Source organism: Pempheris klunzingeri, chromosome 9, assembly GCF_042242105.1.
Source record: "Pempheris klunzingeri isolate RE-2024b chromosome 9, fPemKlu1.hap1, whole genome shotgun sequence".
Taxonomy (NCBI): Eukaryota; Metazoa; Chordata; class Actinopteri; order Acropomatiformes; family Pempheridae; genus Pempheris; species Pempheris klunzingeri.
Window position 1 is genome coordinate 19,724,004 of NC_092020.1, and position 27,600 is coordinate 19,751,603.

Here is a 27,600-nt window from a genome sequence, read left to right on the forward strand (position 1 = left end):
CATTTCAGACTATAGACTAGTTGATTTGGGACAGCTTGTCCATTTGGGGACTAAGGCCGTCTCCCCAATAGGGTAAAAGCTGATTTTATGGTCAGTGGTTAAGGTTGGGGTTACAGCAAGTCTGCAGGAAATTAATATGTGACCTAAGTAAATAAATGTCTGTGTGTGTGTGTGTGTGTGTGTGTGTGTGTGTGTGTGTGTGTGTGTGTGTGTGTGTGTGTGTGTGTGTGTGCGTGTGTGTGTGTGCGTGTTGGAGGGGGTCACTGCACCACACACATGGAGCTGCGGGGGGGGTTGACTGTCCTGGCCACGGTGTCCTGACTGTAGTTCACGATGTCTGCCTTCACCACACGCTGAAAAGAGACGGATGAGCACAAAAAGAATTAAAAACCGCAACAATACGAACAAAGAGTCAAATCAATCAAGTTAATTGCTTAATTAAAGGTCCCATATTCTGCTCATCTTAAAGTTCATACTTGTTTATGGGACTAGAGCAGGTTTACATGTTTACATGTTGTAATGTTTCTCTCAGCAGACGTGGCCCCTGCAGCTGTTTTCAGCCTCTGTCCGCGCTCGGTTTCAGAAGAGCAGAACAATCTGCTGCTTCGCTCTCGCCTTCGACATCTTCGTGTTACCAGGCGATTGTGTTAGTGAGGAAAATACAATGTCGGACAGCGAGATGGTTTCAGAAAGTTTTTAGTGGTCAAGGACATTCGGCCTGCTGAAGGACTGGAGGACGTCACATGATCAACAAATCCCCTTATGAAATCATAAAAGTAGCCGAATCTAAATGGCGTGTTTTCACATACGTTTACTGAGAGATGGGGCAGGAAAAAGAGGGAGGATGGTCTTTTCTCATAGTGCAGCGTTCTCTGGACACACCGGTGACACACATTTATGTTGACAAGACGTTAAACCATGCATTTTGCATGATATGGGACCTTTAAAAAACAAAATAAAAAAAAAACTCCACTCAGGCCACAGATAAAATCCACTATATTTCACAGTGAGCGCTACAGAGGGAGATAATATAAATGAGACTCATCTGTTCTGTTCATTACAGTGAAATAAAGACTAACACGCTGCAATCTAAAAATGCATGTACTGTATTTAAGTAATGGTTCAACAATAAACATTTTGGAATGTACTATTGATTGATACCACTCGTGTCTGTTCAGTGAATATGAAACTACAGAGAGCAGCCGGTTAGCTTAGCTTAGCACAAAGACTGGAAACAGGAAGCCTGGCTCTGTCAAAGCAGCACCTCCAAATATCACTGACAAACATGTTACATTTTGCTTTGCTAAATTCGTACAAAAACTTGAATGTAGCTTCATATGTACTGCACAGACATGAGTTTGGCATTGATCTTCTAATCTAATTCGTGGCAAATAAACACATCTCCCAAAACACTGAACTATCCCTTTAACACTTCGTTGGCTCAAGATCCCTGCAGTGATTTAAGATGCTGGTCAGAATATTTGTGCACCCCCACCCAAAATGGGTCAGGAGGCAGCTGGAGGTCAAACTGGAGTCATCTCTGTTACCATGATGAAGGTTTTCCTCACTACATCACTCTCAGCCGACTCAGTGAAACACACACATAGCTTAGATTCCTAGAACAGTTCAGTGAAATACTGTCAAATCAATGATAACACATGACAACAGGGGAGGTGTGACTAGGCTCTATTGGTCTGAAGGGTTTCTCTACATCCTCTACCACAGGCACCAAATACATCCACCAGACCTGTGATTCTAATCAAACTACAAAATTACAGACAGTTTTTTCTCTCTAGGATCTATGACAGACCTACATAAATAGACATACTTCCAGCTATTGAACAGAACATATTTTGCTTTGCTGGTTGTTCTCTTGTTTAATTGGGCCTTCATCCTGCGGGTAGTCCACCAGCTCAGCCTTCACAATCCTCTGATCAACGCGTCAGAGCAGCAGACAGATGGAGGGAGGTGAAGCAAACGGATGGGGACCAAAGCGTGGGAGAGGATGACGAGAGGATGAAGAGTGAGAGGAACGGAGACCAAAGCCAAGAAGGGTGTGGACAATGATTTTGAAAGGATGCAGATTTCATAGAGTGGGAGAAATGAAGAAGAAATGTGAGAAACAGACAATAAAAGTCAAGCATGACATCAAAGTGCACAGCTAGGCCAACAATGTACTAAGTAATATATATATAATAATATATATATATATATATATATATATATATATATATAATAATATATATAAATAAGTATTTACACAGGACTTTCTAGTTAAAAACCAAACTATGACCCAACGATCTCACATTGAACTGTAACTGACAGATTTTGTCATTATTTGATCTGTCTGAATTAATCATTCAGTCAAAAATATCTGTAAAACTCCGTTTTAGTAAGCAGAATCCAGAAAATGGTTCATATATTTTTTTAAAGAATATTAGATTATCAGAATTGTTGGCAATTCATTTTCTGCTGATTGATTGATCCATTGGCTGAGTAATCGTTTTGGCACTACAATAAATTGGTTGTAGCTTTCCTATTAGCCCTGAAGAAATTATCCTCAATAGATAAATGTTAAATAAAAGTGAAGCCTGATCATTAAAGGGATGGGGAAGGCAACAAAAAAAATCCTTCATTGCTTCATCTTCGTCAGTATTTCCTCACTGGTTTAGTGGTCTAATTTTATGTTGCCAATATAAACCAAACTGTATGTTCCTCTGGGTCCTCGGCCACTTTTTATGGAAATCTTTACATCTATTAGAGCATTTTGAAGCTGTACTATTGGAAGTTTTGACTTACACTCACATTGAAATATTCTATTCCATTCAATTTTAGGAATATATAAGCTTGGGCATTAGTGGGAATTCAAGTTCAAAGCGGCCCACATTTGATCTAAATGGTGCAGCAGGCAGCTGGACGCGTTTCTGGCAAACCACCGAAGAAGAGACCACATGGCTGAATAGCAGGCTCTGGTTGGCTGTCTGATTAACGAGCTGCCGAAGCCTGGTGTCGGAGTCAGTGAGTGATCCGCGGCCTTGCTATCTGATCCAGCAGACAGAGGACCATGACGGAGAGGGCTGCCAGGCAGATATAATACTGTCAGGGGTTGTGACCCTCATGTTCAGCTCTCTAAAGCTGACAGCTGATAATGAGGCTTCGCTGGCCCCACGGCAACACCCAGAGCCATGACCTGCTCAAAGCCTCATCTCTATATCCATGACACGAACTCAGTGTGTCATCTCTTCATATTTTAGCCAGATTGTCTTTTCTGTAGACATAACTAGAACCGAAACTAACTTAGTCTGTAACTATTTTAGTAAAGCCAAACATTGACCGATTCCAGCCTCCTAAAAGTGAGGATTTTGCTGCTGTTCTTTGTTTTATACCGTATTCATATCTTTGGGTTTTTGGACGGTTGCTTGGACAAAATGCAGCATCAGAAAAAGCCGCCTTGGGCTGTGGAATTTGATATTTTTTACTATTCTTGAGCATTTTATAGATCAAACAACCAATTGATTGCAGCTATATCCGTATGCTTTTGAGATTTCCAGAAAAATCTTTTTTTTTTTGCTTTAGAACTGCTGTTGACACAAACATAGTGATGGAGCTAAGAAAGCGATTAGGTCTCTCACACAATCATGAAAATAAAATACTGCCAGCTAATCACATTTTACACGTGTGTAGGGTCTCAGTTGTGTTGTTATCTGTATTTTGGAGTCCCATCAGACACTGGTGCACAAAAAGTTATGGCCACAATAATGAGGATGACACCTTACTGTTACAGCTGTATGTGAAACTGCATCAGAGGTTTACATATAAAGTTTAAAAAAGCACTTCCCACTGTAAAGATTTGTGTCTCTGCCCTTTAGAACACATTGGATACAGCCACTCATCCTGCTTGATTAGCCTGGATTAAAGCACTTTGCTTTATTGACAGAGCTATCAGGGGAGGGGAGGAAGAAGAGCGTAGATGGACAGCTCCATTAGTCGATGGTCATTTTCAGTTCGTCAGCAGTGGTGTTGGTGATGGGAGAGGGGCTTGAGAATTTGGCCAGCCCTTCCCTTACATGCTCTCCCTTCTCTGAGGGTCCTGACCTCTGTTCAGCCCCCAGGCTCATCAACCTCTACCCAGCCAGTGTGGCTCCAACCGGTCATATCAGTCCAAGGATTAATGCCTCTGGGGGAGGCGACCTTGTAAATCCCACAGCTGCCACCATTGGGCACCTTGGCCTGGCTGGCAAGCTGGGATCCTGTTATGGCCCAAAACGGTGGGAGATGAACCACATAAATCAGAAAATCCTCACCTCCTCACCCCTACAACTGCCTACCTTTAACCTCTGGCTTCACGCGCTAATGTGGTCAATGTGGGACTATTTACAGATGGGCACTGTCAGTGGCAGGTAGACCATCACGGGGGGCAGACGTAACAAACTCATGTTTACACAACAGAAGGTACTTTACAGTGTGTGGTGACCTCCATTGACCTAACACACTCACTGTGACCTCCCTTGAGTTCACGCCAAACATCACACCCAATGATAGGGGAGAAGAACCCGAAAAAAATCACCAGCTCCTTTCACTCTTTTACCATTTCTGGTGAAATTTGAGAGAATGGTCTTGATGCCATTGTGGCTCACCTGGGACTGCTCTATTTCTGCTTTGTTTAGCTTCACACCAAGAATCTCTGCAGCCACTCTCTGGAAACAAAGGTACACCTGGAGGAAGAGATGACAAGATAGAACAACAATAGGACAAGTCTCATCAAAGTCATTCTGTACATCACATTTTTATTGTGACTTATTGAATCCGTTGGTACTAACCGAGTCCCCCGTCTTGGCCGACACAAACTGACTGACGAGGCCATTCTCTTGGCAGAAGCGCTGGTGTTTGTCAGCCTTCACCGTCCTCATGTGCTCCAGGTCGACTGTGGATGAAACACAGCATGACATGAGAGAAAACCTACAAAAGATAGATAGATTTATATGGTGGTTATACAGCACTCTAGCTGGGTTAACTGTCACATATCTGAACATAAACAGAAACGATAACTGTTTACACTTGAGTTAAGATGGAGGGGGATCTGCCTAGTGTACAAGAATAGTGCACATAAAGGCATGTGAAAACAAAGCATAATTCAATTGTTATGTTGCTTTCAAACCCAGCAGCAGAGTCTACTGACTCTGGTTTGAGAGTGGAAATGATCAGTTCAGTAGCCCAGAGCTTCCATTCCCAGCTGGTGTTAAAGCTTGATGTGACACATTCCTCAATATAAGCCTAGTACAGTTGGACCCCGAAGCCATGAACCTCTATTTGACCTGAAAAAGACAAACCAGCCCAGCTGTGGAGAAATGCTTAAGACACAATACGTGGATGACCGAAGTCTTCAGGCTACACTCACAGTGAGAGTGTAGATGGAGAAAACAGTTTGACTTATGAGTGTGCCGGCCTTTAAGGTGGGCACACAGGTCCAAGAACTGGGACTGTCACCTTCACGCTGATTTACTGTGAGCACACAATGACAGCGCCTTCCTTTTTAGCTATTGTGATGTGCATTTGACTCCTGTGCAGTGATACCGGGCGCTTTGCTTCTCTCCTTCCTCACTATGGGGTCATGCTGGGGTCGATGAGGAAGGTCACCCGGGGGTCTTGCTGCTGAAAGCAATAGCTTCGCTCTTTATTTCTGGCTTTGTGCGGAAAGGCGGCCACGCCCGGTATCTGGTGCATACATGTCTATGGTAGCTGGAGGAGATCGGACTACTGTACGGTGTTGCGTTTCTCTAGTCCCCCCGAGTTTTACTCTTTGTGTGAGGTTTCATTGAAGTTGTCAAGGATTTACCCTGTTCTCATGCCCCTTAGTGTGTGTGTGTGTGTGTGTGTGTGTGTGTGTGAGAGGGAGGGATAGAGCCAGAAAAGCAGGAAAGAGAGAGATAGATACATAGCAAGGAAGAAATGTAAACACTGCACTAATCCTGCATTATTAATATCTCAGTAAGTCATATGACCCAAAAATGTTAGAGGCCAATCCACGGGAAAGAAAAAAAATACATTTGGAAAGAATCATTTTAGACTAAAACGAATATTACCATCACCATAAGTGACATATAAACACAAACCTTTCTGGGCAAGGGCAGACACTTTTACAACTACTCAATGTCCAACGCAGACTGTCATGTCTCTGCCCGTGCGTAAACATAGCTGTCTCATAGGCGTCAGCGGGTTATTAATTCCAGTCATTAACAGCAGAGGTACCCAGCATGCTACTAGAAGTAAACACTGCTAATCCTTTGGATCCTGCACACTTGGGAAAGGTTATCAATCATGTGTCACAGTCAGATTAGCCAACGTTAACATAGTGGCTCAGGAGCTGAGGATGGCACGTTACTGTAGGTAAAAAAGATGTGCGAGTGAATATGGCTTCTGGATTCTGCCTGAAGGTTTGTGCATCAAGTGGAGGAGAAATTTAGATCCACAGGGAAAATCTAAGAAAAAAACCTGTAAAACTAGAGATTTAAGTGTTTGCTCAAGCTAACAATTGCAGGTGCAAACTGGTGTAAATGTGTTAATAGAATTAATTGTTTGTATGCGAGATGTTGTAGGGCAGCTGCTGTTTTAGTTGAAAAAGTTCATGCAGTTGAAGTTGAGGTTGCTTTTGTGTCATTACTGCAGCCTTTTAAAAATTTTTGTTTCAAGTTTAAGAACTGATACCAGTTGAATCTGCACTTAAAGCTGAAATGTCCACTGAACTGTAAACAACAAATTTGAAATTCCAGTTAAAGCGGAAGCACCAGAGATGTGCACTGAGTACACTGTAAATAAATGTCACTTGTTATGTAAGCAGCAGCAGTTACATGTCACATAAAAAGTAAAAATTAGTGTTATTTGATGTGTAGTGGCTCCAAACTTCTAACTAGCTGCTTTCCATCCCTGGGCAGGAAGGCACATGCACATTACGTTTTAACCAGTTGACATGGGATTGTTGATTTTTCAAATTTCCCTTGTCCTCGAAAACATTTTCACGACAACTGAGCAAACTTCATGAGATCAGAAGCCCCAGAACATCTACATAATGGACATTTGGTGAGACTATAGTAACATACATTCTAATGGATACGTACGGTCAGTAAGCATAAAAAGACAGTCCTTCGTTTTGTTCATGATTTGTGAACAAGTACGTAGCTCCTTTTACTCACAACATAATACTGTAGGTGGACCCACATTCTCACACAAAAGACTTTTTCAGCATGTGGCATCAGTCTGTGTAAACTGAATACAATACTAATCCCACAGTTTTAGTGTTTTGCTCCATTTTTCTCCCTAATGTACCCATTTCTACTTATCAGGTCAAAACAATCTTCCTCCGATGATCTGGTTTCCCTCCATTTCTGTCAAACTGTACATCAGCTTAACAACCCCTAGGAAGTGACTGCAAACACGAAATAAACTGTTTAGGCCTCCGAGCGCATAGAGATAGTGGAGGGGATCATCACTCGTCAAGAGCGATGGCCCTCCCTCGCTCTGGTCACCACCAGTGTTTATTTAAAAGGTCTGCCTGTCGTTGTGGTGAATTACAAGACAACAGTTGGAGATTAATATCTGGCGGATAAATTAGGCTTTTACCGTAAATAACTGGTTTGTTATTGCGGTGACCTATTACATAAATGGGAACATAACCAAACGAGAAGAAAATATGGATGTTCCTCTCCACAAGTTAGTGTCTGTGGGGATGTCAGCGTAGCTCCTTCATGGAAAGAATCCTCTCTCTGGCAGAGCTGATTATCCTGAAACCAGACAGACTTGGAGGGGTTTTTCTCTGTTAATAAAAAAATTAGTAAGGAGGTTAGATTTTGGTTGGATGGATCTTCAGAGTGCATGGCAGTACAGCAAGAGTGCAGTAGAAATGGGTCCTAACACTCTGAAATTAACTAGCTCTTGCAAACCACTCTAAATCAAACTTTCCAGCTTGTAGAGTTATCAATTTATATAGAATTTTCAAATTGTTGTGTAGCTTAGTGGTAATGGTGTTGAAGTCATGTGACTGCGGTGTACTTTGTTTATAGACTTAACGTTACCTTTTACGTCCAGTGATTACATTATGCTGGAAAAAAAAACATTATTGGACAGTCTTACTTGGTCTGGTACGTTCAGCAGTTTATGGTGGCTGATTTAATCTAATGTTAGCAAATTTCACCTTAATAATGCTTAATGCTTTGTAACTGATATTACTGAGTCAATTTACCGACTTTATGACTCTTTTATCCTGTAATTATCACTAGAGAAATGAACCTAGGTCAGCAAAATGTCCATTTAAGGGCAGCTTCTATCTAAGTTTGCTAACATTGGCCAACATAAGCTGCTGGTTTTATTGATGAATACAAGTTTTCATTTTAAGATTTGAGTTATTTCTTCTTTAGGAGTTACACTCTCTCACTTTAAAGGGGAAAATTCACACTAGGCACTGCATCTTGTATTTCCACGCATATTCTATTGTTATTCTCACTGATACAGTTACAGGCCAAATGTGGACATTAAGAGATTTCAAGGATGTTTTTTTTATCCTTAAGAGTTCACCAACACATGTTGCCAAGGCGAAACACTAAGCTAACAGCTCTACATTGGCAAACCAGCCTGAAATCCTACACCACACTGTGTGATCCTCAGTGGGCTTTTTAAAGCCATGCTGTGATAACAGAGACACCTACTTACTGTTCTACCAAGTCGGCTGCTGGGGACCAATTGGAACAGTTTACCTAGCGAGCAACAGCCAGAGAATAAGCTTGACATAACACAGTTAATTGCCGGCAGCCCCGTTTTAAACTAAACAGCAGTTGGTGCAGTGGGGAGAATGAGGGCTGAGGGGAAATGTGTGAACTGTGTGTGTGTCTATGTGTCTGTGTGTGGTAGTAATGGTGGGCGTGTGTGTGTTGTCAGAGACTTGGGGCTCTGAGGGGTCATATCACATTAAGTGAAAGTTACAGGGTTGAGCCTAATCAACCCCAGGGGAGAACCTATCACTTCCAACATTACCTCACACTACGCTTTAAGACCCTGTTAAGAGGGTTTGCCTCAGTTTCCCCTCAATGACGACCATGGAGCAATTCAGACTGTACAGTGAGGGTGAGGATTATCAAACTATGTCCAATTCCTAATGAGATGACTTACAACTGTCTGAGCAAATTGCTCACCAGGCACCACTAAAAACATGCCAGAAATTTTCTGTAGCTCCAACATTCATTGTAACTTCTATACTCATGCTGGACTCCATTTATCACAGCACATTGACATTTGTTACCATATTAAAACCACTCACTCTTAATTGGGGTTTTATTCCAAAGTTGACTGGCTCAGTATATTTTTATCTGTAAAGCTATTCTGAGCAAGACACATTTCTGCAAACCTCTTTAGGAGTTCTCTTTGGTTCCAAGACTGTCGTAATTTCTAAGATACAGTAAAGGACTCCTTTATTAATTGTCTTTTTTATTGTGTACTGATCCGAACTGAGGTACGAATACAACTGATTTGTTTATATTGTATTGACAAAGTTTTCTGTTTAAAAAGTATGCTGTTGATTTTTTTTTGTAAAATTTACATTCAAATCTCTTTGAATATTTGGAAACCTGCATTGTTTATACCAGTTTGCAGTCTTCCTCTTTTCTTTTATTAGTGCACTGCAGCCTTTTAAGGCAGATTACTGGCCCTGAGTTTGTGGCTCTAATATGCGAGTGCTGTTAGAGCACAAGCTATGATGACCGGTATCAATCAATCACTTTTTATTTATATAGTGCCGAGTCATAACAAAAGATCTCATGGTACTTTTCATATGGAGCAGGTCAAGACCATACTGTTTAACAGACCCAATGATTCAAGAATCCTCACTTGTGATGGCACAGTGGTGAGGAAAAACTCCCCTTTAACAGGTAGAAACCTTTAGCAGAACCTGCCTCAGGTGGTGCCCATCTGCCTCGACCATACACCAAAACAATGCTCATCAGCGCCACTAGTGGTCACAGACTCCACATGGTAACTTTAGGGTAACATATTTCTCAGTGTGCTTATTAATCTGTCTTAATAAAGGTTTCATATATCCCAACCTGAGCTACTAAAAAAAAAAAAAAACAGTAAGTCGATGGACACTGAGGCACTTTGCCATCTGAGTTGATATTAAACTGTATGAGTCCTGAAAAGCAGAATAATTTTCCCGTTTTCCATTTAAGATTAATTGCAAGTGACATTTTATTTACCCTTAAATTTTCCGGTACAAGATACAGAAAAACCTTTACTACCTTAAAAAGTCAGTAAAAGTAGAATGAATCATTCTGTGTGATGTCTGATTGAATTAGACATTGATTTAACTTTCACAGCACAAGTGCCTTGTAAAACAAAATGACTAGTGGAATTTATGTGAAGCATTTAAATGATTGGGTCCAACTGCTTTATATGACTTGGAGCAAGCTCATAAAAACGGTGTGTTTTGAAATATTAAGGATGTGATAAGTCTTTCCCTGCATTTAAACATGGACGGCATAATGTAAATGCAAACAATAACTACTTTTCCCCTTCAACAAAGTTCTGGCTAATTCCCACTTTCATTTGGCTTTTCTGAAATACAGTATCATACAGAAGTGTCACAGACAAAGTTGTGTTTTCTTTACTCTTAAGACACTATGCAGTCATTCAGAAGTCAAGTAACTATGCAAACGGCACTTTTGCACATTTCATTAGACCTTAACAGAGTAGGTATTGTTTACAGCAGGCAATGTTTATTTTCAGAGGACTGGAACATCTAAATTTAATGCAAAAGTACCTGAAACTTAAAATTATTTTAATATTACGTTTGGCTTAAAAAGATCCTTGGAGGAAATCATAATCCCTGCACCAGCACAGCTGAATAGTATATCATCAATGTGTAGCCAATTCTATACAGCTATTAATGACACTGGACATTATATAATCTATGAGAATTAAACATGTGGTGGTATAATTAGAAATACTTACTATATTAAAGCTTAAAGGCAAGTTAATAATATTATCGTGATTTTTCTCAGGGAGTACAGACAGATGAAGTGCTGTTAGTTGCTTGGTGTTGTAGAGGTGAGCGGGGCCCGTGCAGGAGTCCTCGGGGGGATCCTGACAGAGACAGAGCGCTCTTTGTGCTGCGGCGCCCCTGCCCCGGTGGCCTGAAACGGGCCGGGACCGTCAGGGGACTCGCTTTCCACTAGGTCAGAAGTGTTCTGTCGACAGCTCATTGATCACAGCTCATCTTGTCATTTGATCGTTCTTCATGAAACGGCGTGCAGACACGCACACGTGCAAACACACACGCTCATACACACACATGCATTCACACTTTAAAACATAATCAGATACTCCACAGCGGCTAGTAAAACAATGTGGTCTTCCTCACCGGTCAGGGAATGTAAAACAGAGAGGGTCGAGCAGTAGCTCTGCAGTGAGGGAGAGAGCTGGAGTGTCAGGCTGTCACTTCTACAGTAAAACATGGGGCCGAGGGCCTTGCAGGCTGGGTTAACGGGCTCCCAGGACTCGTGAAAAGTGAACAAAAGGCCCAGTTCTGAGCCGACCGCACAAGACGCTGCCCGGGGTTTCACTGGCCATGTCCTCCAAGCTCTCCTGTCGCTGTTAAACTAAGTGGTCTTTTACGGGCGAGCAGTACTACATGCCTCTGTGAGCTGCCAGCGTAACTATGAGCTATAATAATTATACAGAGCACAGGGGAGCCTTCGTAATTGCACGCATCGCATCACCATAAGTCTATTTATAATTATAAAGTCTTCCTATAAGCAATGATGCGTTGGACTGGTCTGTGTATAGAAAGTGTGTTTTGCTCTCGACTGCCTGAGCAAATGTCAACCGAGTTAAAACCTGAAGCAGACACAGCGTGCAAAGACAGTGATGTAATATCTTACACCACAAAAAGTAGATTTAGCAAAAAAGGAGGGAAAACTATGTTCTTATTTCGTATATATTCATAATATATGCCTGTGGATCCAGATCAATCAGTTATTTACCCAACCCTGTGTCAGCAAGGCCCCGCCAGGAATTCCTCCATATCAATGTTGTGGAGCAGCAGAGAAATAAAGTACAGCCTGAGCGTGATGAGGGTTCCAGGCTGCACTCAGGTCAGGTGGCTAAGCTGTGCTGTGCAACTCAAATGGCCCATGACTTACCACACAAGAAGGTATGCGAAGACTGATCATCTACTGCATGTGCAACAATATTTGTTTTATGGATGGCTAAAATGAATGAGGACTTTCCATGTTTCGACAGGCATGAGAGTCAAGAGAGATGAGTGTAGGGACCGGCGCTGGGTCAAACAGTTGTTACAATTAAATCTTACCATTTAGTTCATTTAGCAACAAGCACCAGATTGGTACTCGTTGCATTGCTCTGTGTGGGAAAGACCACCTATGAGCCACCTGAGTAGGCTTAAACAAACCCTACAAAGTATTTCTTAATCACTCCTGGACGCACAACTCAGCATCTGCAGCTGTGATTTTACACTGACTTATCAGCCGCAGTGTAATACAGCTGTAAGTCTTCATTCATCCCTCCGTGTCCTTGTTGTAACCCAAATCTCTATTTCCCATCTATTCCAGACTTACAGAAAGACGGCAGGCTACAGTCAGTGTGGTTACTGAGACAATTTGATACACACGTCTGTTCTGACCCTTTACCTTTAATAAAATGTGAAGAGAAACAGGAAACACTGGATTTGCAGTAAACTGTAAACATTCCCGATCTTTACCCGACCATACAGCATGCCTTACAACGTCTATATACTGCATATATAATGTTTTACAGTGTCGAACCTGTGGTTGCACTACCCACAGTGCAAAACAGACACTGCTGACGTGTTCATCCCTTCTATCTGGGGAGGGGTGAGGGTGCCGGGGTAAGAGCACTGGGCTTTTGTCCCACCACATGTCTATTGTGGCTAAACCTTTCCCTTGGGGGCAATTAGGACCTTTTAGTTTGTTGTAAGAGGACCTAAGTACGAGTGGGTTGAGCCAGGAAAAACATTTTTGAGCTAAACCAAAAACAGAAGCACATTGAGCTCCTCTGCACTCCTGGACTTCTGAGCATCTCTCTATTAAGAAAATGTGCAGGCCTGCACTGAACAGACAGGAACTGTGGCAGCTTTACAGGGGCAGGGAGGTGACGGGGGTGAGAGAGCTGGGGAGGGGGGAGGCTTCAGCTCCACCTGAGGCCTTGCCAAGAGGCCAACAACTCAAGACCAACAATGTTGGTGGCAAGGACATGCTTCAGGAGAATCAAGAGTTAGGGGAGATCCAAGTTTCGCTTTAACTTTCACATGGCCGGATGGAAAACTGGGGAGAGAGAAGTGCGACGGCTAACGGTATGCGGTGAGATCTGCCGTAGCGTGCAGAAAGCAAACATACGCATGTTGTTAAACACAACAGAGACGCGGAGCCAATGAAAAGGCGGTACTGTAAGTAAAGGCAGCTACAGCAGAAGTGTTAGTCTACACATGTGAGAGATAAGCACTGAGAGTAGGTCTAAGTGTGTGATTGAAAGAGTTAATGTTTGCACAGGGATGAAAATGAATGTGTGTTTGAGAGATGGTGCAAGATAGGGACTGAGAAAAGAAAGAAAAGTGGAAAGAAACAGCAGAAGCACAGACAGGTAAAACGTAATTGAGTGTAGAAGTTGTCTTCATGCGGGGACCTTATCTCCCTACAGAAGGGGACGTTTCCCATGGCAGGCCTGAGTGGCTCGGCAGTGAACAGTGTTAGAACCTCTGAGCTAAAAGCCATGAGTGATGAGGAGGGGTTAAGAGAACTGAACCCATTTAAGTCACCCAAATAAGGGCTGTACAAGCCCATGATGGATGCTCTGGAGTTCCTGAGGGAGAGTGTGCGCTAGCAATAGGAAGGGAGATGGGTGGGGAGCGGGCAGGGGTCCTGCGATCCCCACTTAATAAAAACAAATTGGTTTGATAAACGACACAGGCGTAATGTCTACAAAGAAATATGTGTTCTAATTTTGAACAGTAACATAAGACATTTCAAAATGGTTATGGTGCCTTTTCATGATAACGTGTGTATCTTACAACACATAAAACCCTGTAAAATATGGATTAGTGCTGCTAAAGTGCGACGTTTTTCACATCAGTGACAATTTCTGATCTGAAAAGCAAATAAACAGGTGTTGTAAGCGAAAGAGCGACCGAGTTTATCGTTTGGAGCCCTTTCAAAACACACTGCACTTATTAGTCTACAAAAAATGAAACACTTGAGTGTTGGAGTAGATGACTACGCAACAAGCCAACATTTCTCTCGAGAGGTTCCTGTGTACCATACGGTGTTACACTGGGCTGCGCTGTAATAAACAGTTATAGTGTGTTTAGACAGACCAAGAGCTTAGCATTCTTCCATTACCCGTGTGTTCCCAGAAACTCCACGAGTGTGTTGCTTCACCTAAGTGCACGTTTCTCTGCGAGTGTCTGTGTGTGCGCGTGCGTTCAGTTGCCTAAATAATTGTGTGCTCAAATGTGTGCCCTCAATAAAACATTTCATTGGCTTCCTCTCTGAATTGTTACAAGCGGTGCCATTATTCAACGCAGGGCTCTGGGCAGCATGTAGAGGGCATGGGGGTGCAGCACACTGGTGCTTAACAAGCACACTTAACCCCAGCCGGCCATGCTAAGCCGAAGAAAGGAAAGGTTGTTCCCCAGCAGTGACATGGCACAGGAGGGCAGTCAGGCCAGGGTAAGGAGAGGAGGGGACAGCATCATTAATGAAGCAGTCTGGTCCATAAGCTCAATTACCGTGCACTGGCTAAAGAAGACAGTGTTTGAATTAAACTAGAGGGAAGGCATGGGGTAATTCAGGAAATTCAAGCTCAGTGTATGTGGTAGGACACATACTGTTAATAAGCCAAACAGAGTCGCATTTGATTGTACCTCTATGTTAAAAAGAACACTTAAAGTTATAATAGATATTTTACCACATTCAAAAAAAACTTTCAGCTGCATATGTAAATCTCTTTCTGCTCTTGCCAGCAACTGAAGTGGGCACTACTATGCATGTGACCTACAGCCAGTGTTCACCTTAAGTTTATCTAAGTGGAAACACTAAAAAAAAAATCAGAGTGGTGAAACACCACAATCTCCCCACAGACAAGCCCTCACAGAGACATAAATCTGTAGTGTTTTTATAAGCTCCTTGTTATGTCTGTACTTCTATTTCGGTTGTCACAAACATGTTGCCTTGCTCAGTCCAACATCATGGGAACCATTTAAAAGAAATCTAAACTCCGCTCCCAAAAGAATGCAGTATATGTTCAGCTTATTGTTAACGTGTGCCAAGTATTCAAGTTGGAGAAAAAAAACCAAAATGCTACAACACTTAAAAAGGTTAGAGGCTTTCTGTGGTGGGGAGACGAAAATGTAAAACAAAAATGTAGGTGTGGACGTTTCCAGCTAGATAGCACGACTAACACTCGTCAAGCTCCCTGAAAAAGTAGTCCATGGGAGGGTTCAGGGATTCATAAAGTCTCACAAGGTAATTGATTGCTCCTAGCGGGGCAATCTGTGTGGGATTTTGTTTTTCTTTTTTTCAGCCTGTAGGAACAGAAAAAACACTCATGGGCCATTCTCAGCAATAGAGCCATTAGGGGGAGAATGACTACGCGAGTGTGGGGGAGAAGGGATGAACACTACTTAAATATTACAGTACACACACTCACCCACACAGTCAAGACCTAGCCTAAATACAGAGGCGCCCACCGTTAAAGCCGCAGCATTAGGAGGTGCAACGGATGCAAAGACAAGAGAATCTGCTCTAGACAGGCGAATTAAACCGTGACCTGTGGCCCCTGTTGAGTAACATTAGCGAGAGCTTCCTGTGTGCAGGCACCACTCTGTTGACCGTTCATCATCGCCGGGAAGGTGGACAGTCACCATTACACACACACACACTGACGCCCCACTTTACAATAACACGGCGGCAGCCATGACTCCACATCTGTCAAGGGGATGTTTAAAAAGAGTCATCATTATTAGTCTTTATTTTGAAGATGGGTGGATGGGTGCAGGCTGATAGGAGGAGAGCCGTCTGGTTAACGTCGAGTTCCTCTCCTTAACCAACGACTCGGGACAGGAGCTTGGGCTTGGTAAGGGGAGGGGGGGTGGCAGCCAGACGGGTACTGACGGAGTGGGGAGGGGGGGCACAGATAAGCGGTGCCCTAGGTCCATTGGCCCGGGGATCTTAAATCATTGTCAGTCACTCCCCAGAGTTCACAAACATCAGCATTCCCATCGCTCCCAAACCTCACTCTCTTATCAACGGGCTTATCACACCGATCAGTTATCTGGTGCTCTAACAAACACGTCTGCTACCATCAAACACTCACTCCTCCACACACAAACACAGACACGCAAAGTGAAAAATGTGTCAGGGTGAAGTGAATAGAGAAAAACTCAGTCAAACAAATAAAAGATACCCTAATTTCATTTGCAGTCTCCAAGTTTGACAGACTACGCAACTACGCACGTTTTTCAAAGTACGTAGTACTTCCCTGCTGAAAAACAATGAATTTGTGTGTGTTTGTGTGTTTGTGTGAATGTAACTCTCACTTTTGTTTCCAATAAGGGAGAAAACGGGTTGGATATCAGATTCCTCGTTGGCCTTCTTCACCATGCTGAACCAATCCTCCAGGTTCTCAAAGCTCTGGTAGTTGGTGATATCATAAACCAGGAGAACACCCTGCATTGGAGAAGCATAACGGAGCAATGTTGACACAGTGTGTGATGAGCAGCTCACCTTTGCACCCCTTCACTGGGAGATACTGGATATGAACACAGCTTCGTTTGATATTCATTCATATGAACATGAGTAATGTTGAGGGAGCGAGGGAACAGTAGGTGGCACTGCTCCTCTTCTTAGAGTAGGGGACAGACTCACATAGAAGGGGACACACACATAATCTGAGGTTCAGTGCTATTATGATCTAAGGACGACTGTGTGAATTCACATGGAATCTGTTTGAAAATGAAAATTGTGGTTTGCACATCAAGAGTTCCCACTTTTCTAAGCACTGCCCAGAATCCGATGCACACCAGCAGTGAGGTTTTGTTATCTGCTATCTGAGCTAATGAATGAAGGCTGTCTACCAAAAGACATTTCCCTCCTCCCTATGTAATCCTCATGGCTGTATGCACTCATGTAACAACACCAGAGCCATTTTTGAGCAAACATTCAGGCCAGAAGGAGCCGTTTACATGAACACATGCATTAATCAAAGAGTAAACACAGATACAAGAGCTGCTGGCATAACTATCTGCTATCACTACTTAAACTTTTGCTGGAAATTAGCGTGAGCCAACTGGTAAATGTCTCTACTTTTACTGCGTGATGCAACACGACTGAACGGGTGTCTGCTGCTTTTTGTTCGGCAGACACGCACTGTCACAACACGCCAGGTCGGTGACGACAGCTTAGGCCTCTGACAATTACTGCGAGTCTCTGCGAACAGCTATGATTGATTACAGGACGCACTGTGCCGAACAATAGGTGTGAAAGTTCCATACAGCGCTGACGAGAAACTCCCTAAGCAAAGTGTCGTAATGTGGCAATGATGTACGACATTTTGCTAGAGCAGCAGAGAGACAGCAAAGGAAGTGCTGCAGGCATGAATAATACACAGCACAAACTACCAGAGCACAGTTTATAACAGAGAACACGTCACTTTCACTAATTTTAAAGCCTGGTAGATTCATGGAATGGAAAAGAAACGAATGTTTGTCTAGCTTGTACAGACAAACATGACAAAAGTGTGCTTGTATATAGCTGGTATATGGTGACAAGTTTCCTGCATATGCCCAAATGTTACATCTTGTGCTCTAGTAAAGGACATATGGCTCTCGGACTAGACAAGCTACAGCCTTTAAGTAGGCCTCTTCAAACAAGAGCCATTCTGGAGGTGACAGATAGCACTCGTCTATAGCAACACACGGCTACCTGTGGATGCTGATGTTGATGGCACATGTCCAACCTAATACGACACAGATTATAGTGTCTGCCAAAAGAGTTTGCCAAAGGACAGGCATTTAATGAGAGTAAATACATCCATTAGTAGTTTTTCCCTTTTCCCATGTATGAGACGAGTACTATCAAATATTGGACATGTGAAAAAATAGTACAATTTTAATTTAATTTAAACTGTTTTAAAGTTAATAACGGTATTGACCTCCAATATGCAGTATTAGCTTATCAACATTAGTTCAATCTGACACGTCAAACTGTAACAACTCTGTAAAAAGTTAGTGAGATTTGTTGATTCTTTTAAAGATCTTTTGACCTGCTACGCCCACTGTGAATCCAAATAACAGTTTATTATGATTTGGCTCCTGAGGGAGGGCGTGCCGGGCCCTGAATGAAGCTGCCGAGGCTGTAATAAAAAGCCTGAACACAGCCACCAATACACGGACAGTTAGGGAATTGGAGACCAATTCTTCCTGTGCTTCCGATCACCTTTTCACAATCATCTGCAGCAGTTGGTTTGCACATTGTCACATGTCCTATCATTCCTCAGGCTAATGGAGTCAAACACAGTTTGTCAATTTGCTTCATGTTGGAGAAATACGAAACTTTTCAAAAGACTTCAGTTAAACACAAACCAGAGATGCATACATAATTGTTATGAGGGATATAGGATAGGATTTAGTGTGAATATGTGTGTGTGTGTGACCTTACATGAGCTCCATATACATATTTGTCCAGCATTTTTCCTCCTAACGTTTGGCCTCCAATGTCCCACACCTGCAGGGTCACATTCAAATTGCCTGCAGCAGAGAAAAGAGACAGAAATACCTCAGATATCAAAACAGGACTGACATTTAAATTACAAGAAATGTGTACAAATCAGTTCTATAAAAGGGTGCATAGATGTTTCAGAGTTTAGATTCCCACTTTGTTGGTGGGTTTCCACTCCGGATGTTTTTGTCCTTTTTAATCATTAATGTGTTTGTTTTAACAAAGCTCATAATCCTGAGGAAATAACGAGTCAGCTGTAACTGGAGCCTGTATTTTGGGTGAGTGATTACTATAATAAAAGTCAACGTTGTTGATGTACATAATGGAAATAATAAATCAGCGATTAATCTTTCATGCTAAGCGCTCTTGCCTGGCAGGTCACCCACACCTCACATCCAAGAATATCCAGCCCAGAGATTGAGGGGGATGAATAGGTACGCTTACCCTCTAATTTAAACATTCTCAATGCTCTGGCAGTCAAAAAAATGACTTCTTATTAGCCTGGGAAGAGCTGTTTGCATTGTGCCATATCCTGCCAAGTAAGGAAAGCGAGGAGAATTATGTGCTGTTAAGGAAAATAGTAATAATTAAACACAAAATAAGAGGAAAAGAAGACCCTTGTCCTTATGCCTGTGGAAAGAGAAAGAAGGAGTGAATGAGAGGAAGAGAGAGAGAGAGAAGGGCACAAAAACCAATTCCAAATGAATATTTTCTTCCTCTGGAAAATGAAAGGGGTGGTTGAAAAAAAAAAAAAGTTGAAAAAGAGGAGGAGGGAGGACCAGACAGCGAGGAGTTTATGTTGGTGTGATGAGGGCCCTGCGCTGGGCTGGAGCGGCGATGGGGAGCAGAGCATACACTGTGGACACGACTGGGCGACTCAACCCCTTCATAAGTCCCCTTTTTAAAGCAGAGGAAGGAAAGGCTGAGGTTCACAGTCACTACATCTAGACTATACAGTGTCAATGTAAAGCTACATTGAGGAGTGCAATGAATAACGGCTCCTTGGTGTTATAAAGAGCCATCCCCACCCATGCTTGGACACTAGCTTTATTTATGTTTCAAAGATTCACGCTGAGTCGACTGTGCTGACATTTTTCTGCTTGTGCTGTGCAAGAAGTAGAAACTGCAATTGCAGTCCAAAACAGAAACCTCGAATCCGATAACAAAAAAAAAAGAGGCACATCGATAAGATAATTCCTCTTAATGTGACGTGAAGTGAATGCAAACAGAGAGGCTTCCGTTAGTTAGCGTTTGAGAGAACTTATCAAGTAAATTTCACCTCTCGTCAATCCCCTTCACCGCCTGTACCTCATTGGTTTGGCAGAGACATCTGGAAGAGGTATTGTTATAAAAAGCACACACAGAGGAGGCTGTTGTGTGCCAGTCGGCCTCGCCTCACCTCTCCCTGCGTTGGAAAATGTACATTAAGTTTGACAAGCTGGGCCTTCATGGTGAGAGGGGCCAGCGCTGGCTATAGGCTACTCTCCCCCCTGCTGCAAAAGACCCTTACAGCCCCATAGAGACCCGGAGAGCCGCACAACCGCTCCAATACAAGGCAAGGTGGGGGTCCTAACGAAGTTTGGGACCACCCAGCTTGCAGAGCCACCCTCCTCTTCATCAGCTCATCAACACCCAATTCCCCAGAAAATGGGCCATTTAACAACCCCAGTGTCGGACCTCGTGTTGTTGCTGCCCCGGTGATACAGACGCATGTGTAGTATGTATTTAAACAAAGGTTACAATTTAACACTTGAGAGATCAGCGATTGTTTCAGGAAGGAAACTTACTGGAAAGAGAAGTCAAACGATTAACAGCATTTATCCGAATTTGCATTAAGGAGTTGAGCCCAGCCTGTGCTTATGGTTGGCTCTTTTCATCCTGACTCCACCACAACATTTTTGGGGGTTTAGTTCTCCTAAGTCTCATAAGCTGAAACTGACACAAAATCAAAATAGAATCCCACAGCCAACTCACAAATCAGCATAACTTTTACTTTTAGCACTTAATTTGCTCTTGCTTAATGTTGTTTTATTAGTAATGAAAGAATGGAGGCACTTTGCAGATTTCTGGAGCTTAGGCCTTGGCAGAGTTTTAGCAATGCCATTTAAAATGCAGAAAATCCCCATTTCACATGGTAGGAAGTAAAAATGGAGTTCTTTCGTCTAAATATAGCATTAGTCAATAAACATTTATTTTACAGATCTAAGGGGGATACAGAGTGTGGCTTTATTTCTGCGGGTTCAACATAAACAAATAAGAACATGCATGTTTTATGTGGTGCAGGACAAAGATCAATTGAACCTGGGGATCAGCGATATGGATATAAAATGTTAATGTATTTACTCTTTACTGTGCCCACAGAATTATGAGCAAGGCTCGCCCATTTGGACATAAGCTGTCCATTGGCCTTGTGGAGTCAGAAAAAAGCACACTGTTTGCTCTGGAGAGAAGAGCTTTCAGAGTGAATAAGTCTGAGAAGTGGCAGACTCTCTACAATGAGGAGCTACCAGAAAAGACACATTCAGCTCCTGAGTTAACCTGAAGAACAAACTCTGCCTGGAAAAGGTAGGACAAGAAAATATGAACAGTACCAGAAAATATGAGAGCTAAAATATGACAGAAAGTGATGGAGGAACAACAGTCCTCTTTGTTAGATTTTTAGTGAATATTCTGGATTTTTTTTACACATCCAAAACCTTAAGGTCGATATTACAGTATTACAAACAACCACCAGCAGTTAACCAGTGTATTCAGTGCTGTCATGCCAAATCCATAGCCTCAGTATTTTACTGAATTAACAAGTCTGCAGTCTGCCACTATGTGCTTGCGTAACATGCATGTACGTGCTGAGTCTACGAACAAGCAAGCGCTCCCTAAAGATTATGAAGGTGTCTCACCTGGAAGGCTTATTCTCTTCAGAAAGAAATCCAGGCCGATGGTTTGTTTGTATTGCTTCCCAAAGGCCTCCTGTGCAAACCTGGTGGCGAGTGATGTCTGAAACAGAGAGACAAAGGGAGAGACATGGAACAGAGAATGAGTGCCAGAACACCTCCGCAGCAACCAAAAGGGTAAAAAAAAGTGTCATTTAAAGCAGTTTGGTGTTTTTTAAAAGAAAATGCTTTCAGGATGAAGGAGAAATGTTGATCCCATGCGTAGTATTTGCATAATAATCAATATTTGCACATGAACGAGTAACATAAAAACATGACAGCATGGCTCACAGGCAAAGTGCAACATGCTGCAAAATTCCTTCCACCGAAAATACACAGTATATTAAAGGACTTCCTGAAAAAGTGATATTTCGGTGGTGAGCACAACTAGAACAAGTTTGATTTCCTTCACACTGACCAAATGCCAAAGTAAGCCTTTCACAATATTTGATTTTCAAATATTTCTAATAATAGAAGTGTATAATTTATCATATCACAACACTTCGATGTGATTATTTTCCACAATAGTGTGCAGCCATAATTCATAGGTGATGCCACCTTAAACTATGCACTGTAGGGCATTAATTTCATCATTACAAATCCATTTTAAGCACCTTCAAAAGCTTCATGATTGACTGGAAGGCACGCTGATGTAATTGTCTGCCTCCTCCGCTGTCTCACTACTCAGCCACGGTTCTGACAGTGAAAATCAACGTGAATTACAAAAACAGGTGTCGGAGTATGTGTCATGTCTCCAGACTGCAGACCTAATAATTGCCACAAATTATAAAGCCTCCATCACTGTCACTGTTGTGTTTGACGAGGAAAAAAAATAGCATGTTAGGGGCTCTCCTGAAATCCATGGGAATTCATAGTGCAGACTTGACATGCCAAGTTTAATTCATTTTGATGGATGAGGATAGAGGAAAAAATGAAGTGCTGAATGTCTATTAGCTATCTTTAGAGCAGTGTGCTTACATAAACACAACAGAGTAGTGAAGCAATGGGATTCCCTGAGTGTTCATGTGGCAGCAAATGCATTTCAACATGGTACTTCACAATCACTGAGGGTTAGAGGATTTAAAAGTAAAATCTTTCTTTCAGTCCACTAAGCTCTCTCTTGAGCCTATGTCCTTATCTACCTCCGCTCATGCTCAGAAGGTTTAGGTTTTGCCAAATAATGTTTCAAATAAGACTGGACTACTTGCAAATTACTCCAAGCAAGTAATAATATCAGGAAAAGCCTTATCATGGCTTACACAAATCTTTTCAGGTAAACAGGAGTCGGTTTGGAACTGATTTGTCCTGTGGATGCCACCTTTAATGTAAAACCTTTATGTGTATCCTGGATTTGATTTTTGGATGTAATCTTTTGATTAAGCCTATTATTGTGTAATCCTGACCTTAATTAACATTTTTATCCATTTTAAAAGTTCACTAACCTACAGCATTTTTTTAACCTCAGCCTGCAGAGCATGTCACAGGCACAAAAGTGACTGAAAAATTACTAGAGGTGACTGACGCAACAAGGAGAAAATCGGCCATTTAAGTAGCCCAAACAATCACTGACAACACAGGAATAACAAGCTCGGACAGCAAAAATTTATTCCACATGCTCGTGTTGGCCTAGTCGGCCATTTGTCTTGGCATTCCAGTAGCTTGGCTCTCCTCCCTCAGCGTAGTCCTTTTTTTCCAACGTACAATTGGAACTAACCAGCGAATGTAAAAGCTGGCGTAATCCTGACACTCCAACAGAGAACAGCACAGGGTCACCAATGATACCAATGCCGGGAAATGAGGGAAGTTCTACTGAAACAAGAAACTGGGAGGGAGGGAAAAAAATATGGCAAACTGACTATGTCCATGTGATGCAACTCATATGAGAGAGGCAGTACATTTTTTGCAGCGTTGTATCAAAAGTGGCTCTTTATTCTCTTAAGACGGATATAAATGTTGGTACACTGATGAACATTACTGGGGTGCAGTATCCCTTAATGTGCAGGGCCTGTACCTAAAGCTCCTTTTTACCCTATGAGAACAGCAAATATTCAGAAAAACTGAGTGGCTTATAACTCAGGTTGAAAAATAGACCTGTGTGTACGGTATGCCCAGCACCTTAAGAGCCTGGCTAAATGTGAGACTCCATATTTTAAAAAACATCTTGCTCAGGTGGACAAGCCTTCCCACATTTCCCTATATTTCTGAATGGACAACCAACCACAAGCAAAAATACCACTGAAAATGCTGTCCAAGAAAAACTGATCCGATTGCAATTTGCTGAGCAAATTGACATTAATAAGGGGGGAAACGGCATTCAAGATGTCAGTCACTGGTGCCTGCTCAAAATGGGGGGCAGGGCTCCTGTTTTCTGCCCAAAACAGACAAGCAGGTAAGTCATTCAGACAGTGACGAGCTGACACCTGGCAGCAGTGTGAGGAGGGTTATTAATGTAGCGTATCTACTGGGAACTGAGTTGTGTGTGTTCTCTGCCCCCACCTCCCCCAAAAGAAAATGTCGACTTTCCAGAATGAGAACATTCATTTTTCTCATTGGGTCTCACCATTACTGCTACATTCATTTTCTTTCTCCCAGAGGAAGGAGAGATTAGTTACGAAAGGGGATGTGTAGCTGAAAAGCACTTGACGTCCCTGCCTTACATTCACGCTCATGCATTCGGGGATTCGAGATGCAGTGAAGAAGAAACATAGCTGAACTGTCATGACAACCTCCTTGCTTTGCTGCAAATGATTGTTTGGTGTTACTAGGAAAAATAGACTATTGTGCATGTTAGTTGGGCCTTTCTAGTCTAGCTTTGAAATGATTTAATGGACTTAGTGAACGATTCAGTCCAGTGGTTTTGAAAGGGAACTGGGACTAACAGCAGTCCTGACAATGAACTGAAGAAAAGTATATTTGTTCACAGTTCAAACGTTCATAAAACAAAGTCTTCTCTCATGACTCTCTTCACATTGTCATTTTCTTCTATCAAATGAGAAAACAGAAACATTTGTCATATAAGCTGTCCAGGCATAATTTTCTTAAATGGGGCCTCACTCTGGAGCCAAATGCATTCGAGGGTCCTTGGCCAGGAGAAGAGAGGTGCACTGGTGGAAACAACCACCAGCTGCAGGGGCCAGGCTGAGCAACTGTCATACTCTGTGTAATACTGTACAGTGCAGCCAGAGATCAGCAGCTGCAGCCCCAACGTGTACAACAAATGTATGAAAATTCATCGTCTAGCTTTACTTCCTATTTAAAATTTCTAAAAGGCAATTTCCTCAAATGTCTTACTTATTGCCCGCTTAATTTAGGCACATACGTCTCAAGGCCATACATCGAAGGGGAATTCAGTCTGCTGATTAACAGATGTATATGGTGCTGCACGACACCCGTATGGCTACCTGTTGTAATAAGCCTTAGCCCTAAGCTTATAAAGGCTCCACGCCTACTATACAAACGAGCTGCTTTTGGTGAGTTACCAAATTTAGATTGGAAGATACATTCATAACAAAACAAAAACAAAATAACATTTTTTACATTGTAAACCTGTGTGCTACTACCTGAGTGTTACTATAAAGCACAGCCACAGTCACATAGCTTACTACTACATTCAATGGTACATGCAATGTGGATTAAGGGCTGGTTAGACTTAATAGGTTTAGTACAACAGTGCCAGATTTCAATCCATAATGCTACAGCATCTTTGAGACAGAATCAAAACAACAGATGTCCATCCATTTGTTTGCTGACTAATCCTAACATTTATCTTCACCATGAAGTCATTACGGTGTGTGATTCATAATTATTAATTGGCTACTTAATGGATACTTAAGGTACCATTTTCAGTCCACTTTGTCAGTTAAGAAACATTATTCCTCCATGTCCAATATCTAGTGTTTAGGTGTGGATTTTCTTTAGTATTTTCTCATACAGTACACTTACTTATCAATTAAACCACCTCAACTCTGACTGGGATGAAAAACTCCTCAAACCAAGATCAGGGTGGATGGGCAACCACTTATATATAAAGATTCATCTTATCGGTTTTGGGTTACTTGCAGCTGAAACTTTAAAAAAAATAGACTTGCAATGTATGACTAGCACACTTTTAACAAAACACTATCATTAGTGCTCTTTGTTTACATCAAAAATGTTTTCATTAATCAAAAATACAGACAGCCTCTCCCTACTTACCCCTAATGCTATTGTTGGCTATCATACTATTCCACATGAGGTCTCCAATGCTAATGAATGACTTTTTACGCAGGAGTAAGTGGCTGAGGCAGAATGAAGTGTAGATATTCAACTAGTAAAAAAAATAAATAAATAGTGTTTGTGTGTTACGCAAGAATCACCAGTAGTGGTGGTGGAAGAAGATAGATAGATAGGTAGATAGGTAGATAGATAGATAGACATACTTTATTGATCCCTGGGGGGAAATTCTGGAAATACTCTACTATTACTCTAATCTTTTACTTAAATAAAAGTAGGAATACCCTATTACAAGTAATTCAAAATATATAAAAGTACCAAAAGTAAAAGTAGTCATTATGCAGAATTGCCCATTTTAGAATAATATAATTATTGATGCTTTATGTGTAAGCATTACTTTAATGTTGTAGCTGGTAAATATGGGGGTAATAAAAAAATAATAAGAAAAATAATACTGCCATGTTGCGAAATTCATAAAAATGCATCATAATTTATTTGTCATTTTTATTTTTACTAAAGCTAATTTGAATTAAAGCCTGTCAAATAAATGTTATGGAGTAAAAAGTGCAATATTTCACTATAGTGGTATAGAAGTATAGCATACCATAAAATAGAAAAACTCAAGTTAAGTAACAATAATTCACAATTGTGCTTGTCCATGAGTGAATGTACTTCACTTTCCACCAGATCACAACTCATTTTATTATTGTAGTCTGGCCAGTACTCATTGACAGTAAAGTCAGTATTTACATGTGTCTTCCAAAGCTGAATATCTGACCATGAGAGCACAAACTGGTGTAGCTAATAGCTAATATGTTTGTCCACTGGCACTGAAATAGTGACTGATTGGCCTTTGAGATATCGATTTAATTTACTGTACTACCTCAAAGATGGTGTACATGAGCTGTGGGCTATTTAACTGTGGATTGTTCCTTTAAACGTCTACAGCACAAGACAAAGCAAAAACATTACATTAGTTACATTACAAGTGTCGACAACTACGGTGTTATTTATAACATTACGCTGCCTTGTTTTAATGGTTAGCCAGCAGCTAGTTAGCCTAGCTATATTAGCGTCGGTCGCCATGGAGACTGGGAGGACAGTGCAGCGTCAGGATGAGCAACGTAAACTGCAGGAAACCGATAGACCTCGTCGTGAAACAAGACATTAAGACACAGACGGTGTGAATTATAAGGCTAAATCTTCCTCATTGACGTTGTATAGCTGTCTTTAACTTGTACGTGTGTGTTACTTTGTGGTGGTCTCACCTTTCCACACGCACCATCTCCGATCACCACAATCTTCAGCTGCCTATCCTGGCTGTCCTCCTCCGAGTCCGACATGGCGCTGAAAATATGCTCCGACCGTGTCTTATGTGGAAAAACTCCGAAGCACTAGTAAAATAGTCACAGGTTGCTGGATGTAGTTATTAAGATAATCACAGATGGATTAAACGGCAGTAGAGTGGGCAAGCAGACGCCATTTTGACTCCACTAACTCGGCTGCTCTGATCGGCATGATCCACTCACACGCCAACGTCGACGTACACTGATTTTTCGTTTAAAACAGGAGGGGGCAACAGCTACCGAAAAAACACAGCCAGCAGGCCACGATTTTGCATTTCATTTGGCGAATATTTTCTGTATCTCCGCGGAGAAAACCCCCTT

At 41.9% G+C, this 27,600-nt stretch overlaps 1 protein-coding gene across 1 annotated transcript; it reads right to left on the reverse strand.

Moving 5' to 3' along the window:
• Positions 1-216: 216 nt before the first annotated feature.
• rab28 (RAB28, member RAS oncogene family) lies at positions 217-27,426 on the reverse strand. Its single transcript, XM_070837145.1, has 7 exons — positions 27,202-27,426; positions 21,689-21,785; positions 18,732-18,820; positions 16,613-16,742; positions 4,821-4,924; positions 4,638-4,715; positions 217-353 (listed from the first exon to the last, which is right to left on the reverse strand). Exons 1-7 carry the CDS (start codon positions 27,274-27,276, stop codon positions 261-263), a joined length of 666 nt encoding a protein of 221 aa, XP_070693246.1. The 5' UTR covers positions 27,277-27,426; the 3' UTR covers positions 217-260.
• Positions 27,427-27,600: the final 174 nt, after the last annotated feature.

Bases quoted from the DNA above. Each gene is read 5' to 3' on its own strand.
- rab28 (XM_070837145.1), bottom strand. From the start codon at position 27,276: ATGTCGGACTCGGAGGAGGACAGCCAGGATAGGCAGCTGAAGATTGTG. The intron at 18,821-21,688 runs GTGAGACACCTT...TCTCTGCTGCAG, and splicing joins GAAGAGAATAAGCCTTCCAG to GCAATTTGAATGTGACCCTG. The intron at 16,743-18,731 runs GTAAGGTCACAC...TCTCCAATGCAG, and splicing joins AATATGTATATGGAGCTCAT to GGTGTTCTCCTGGTTTATGA.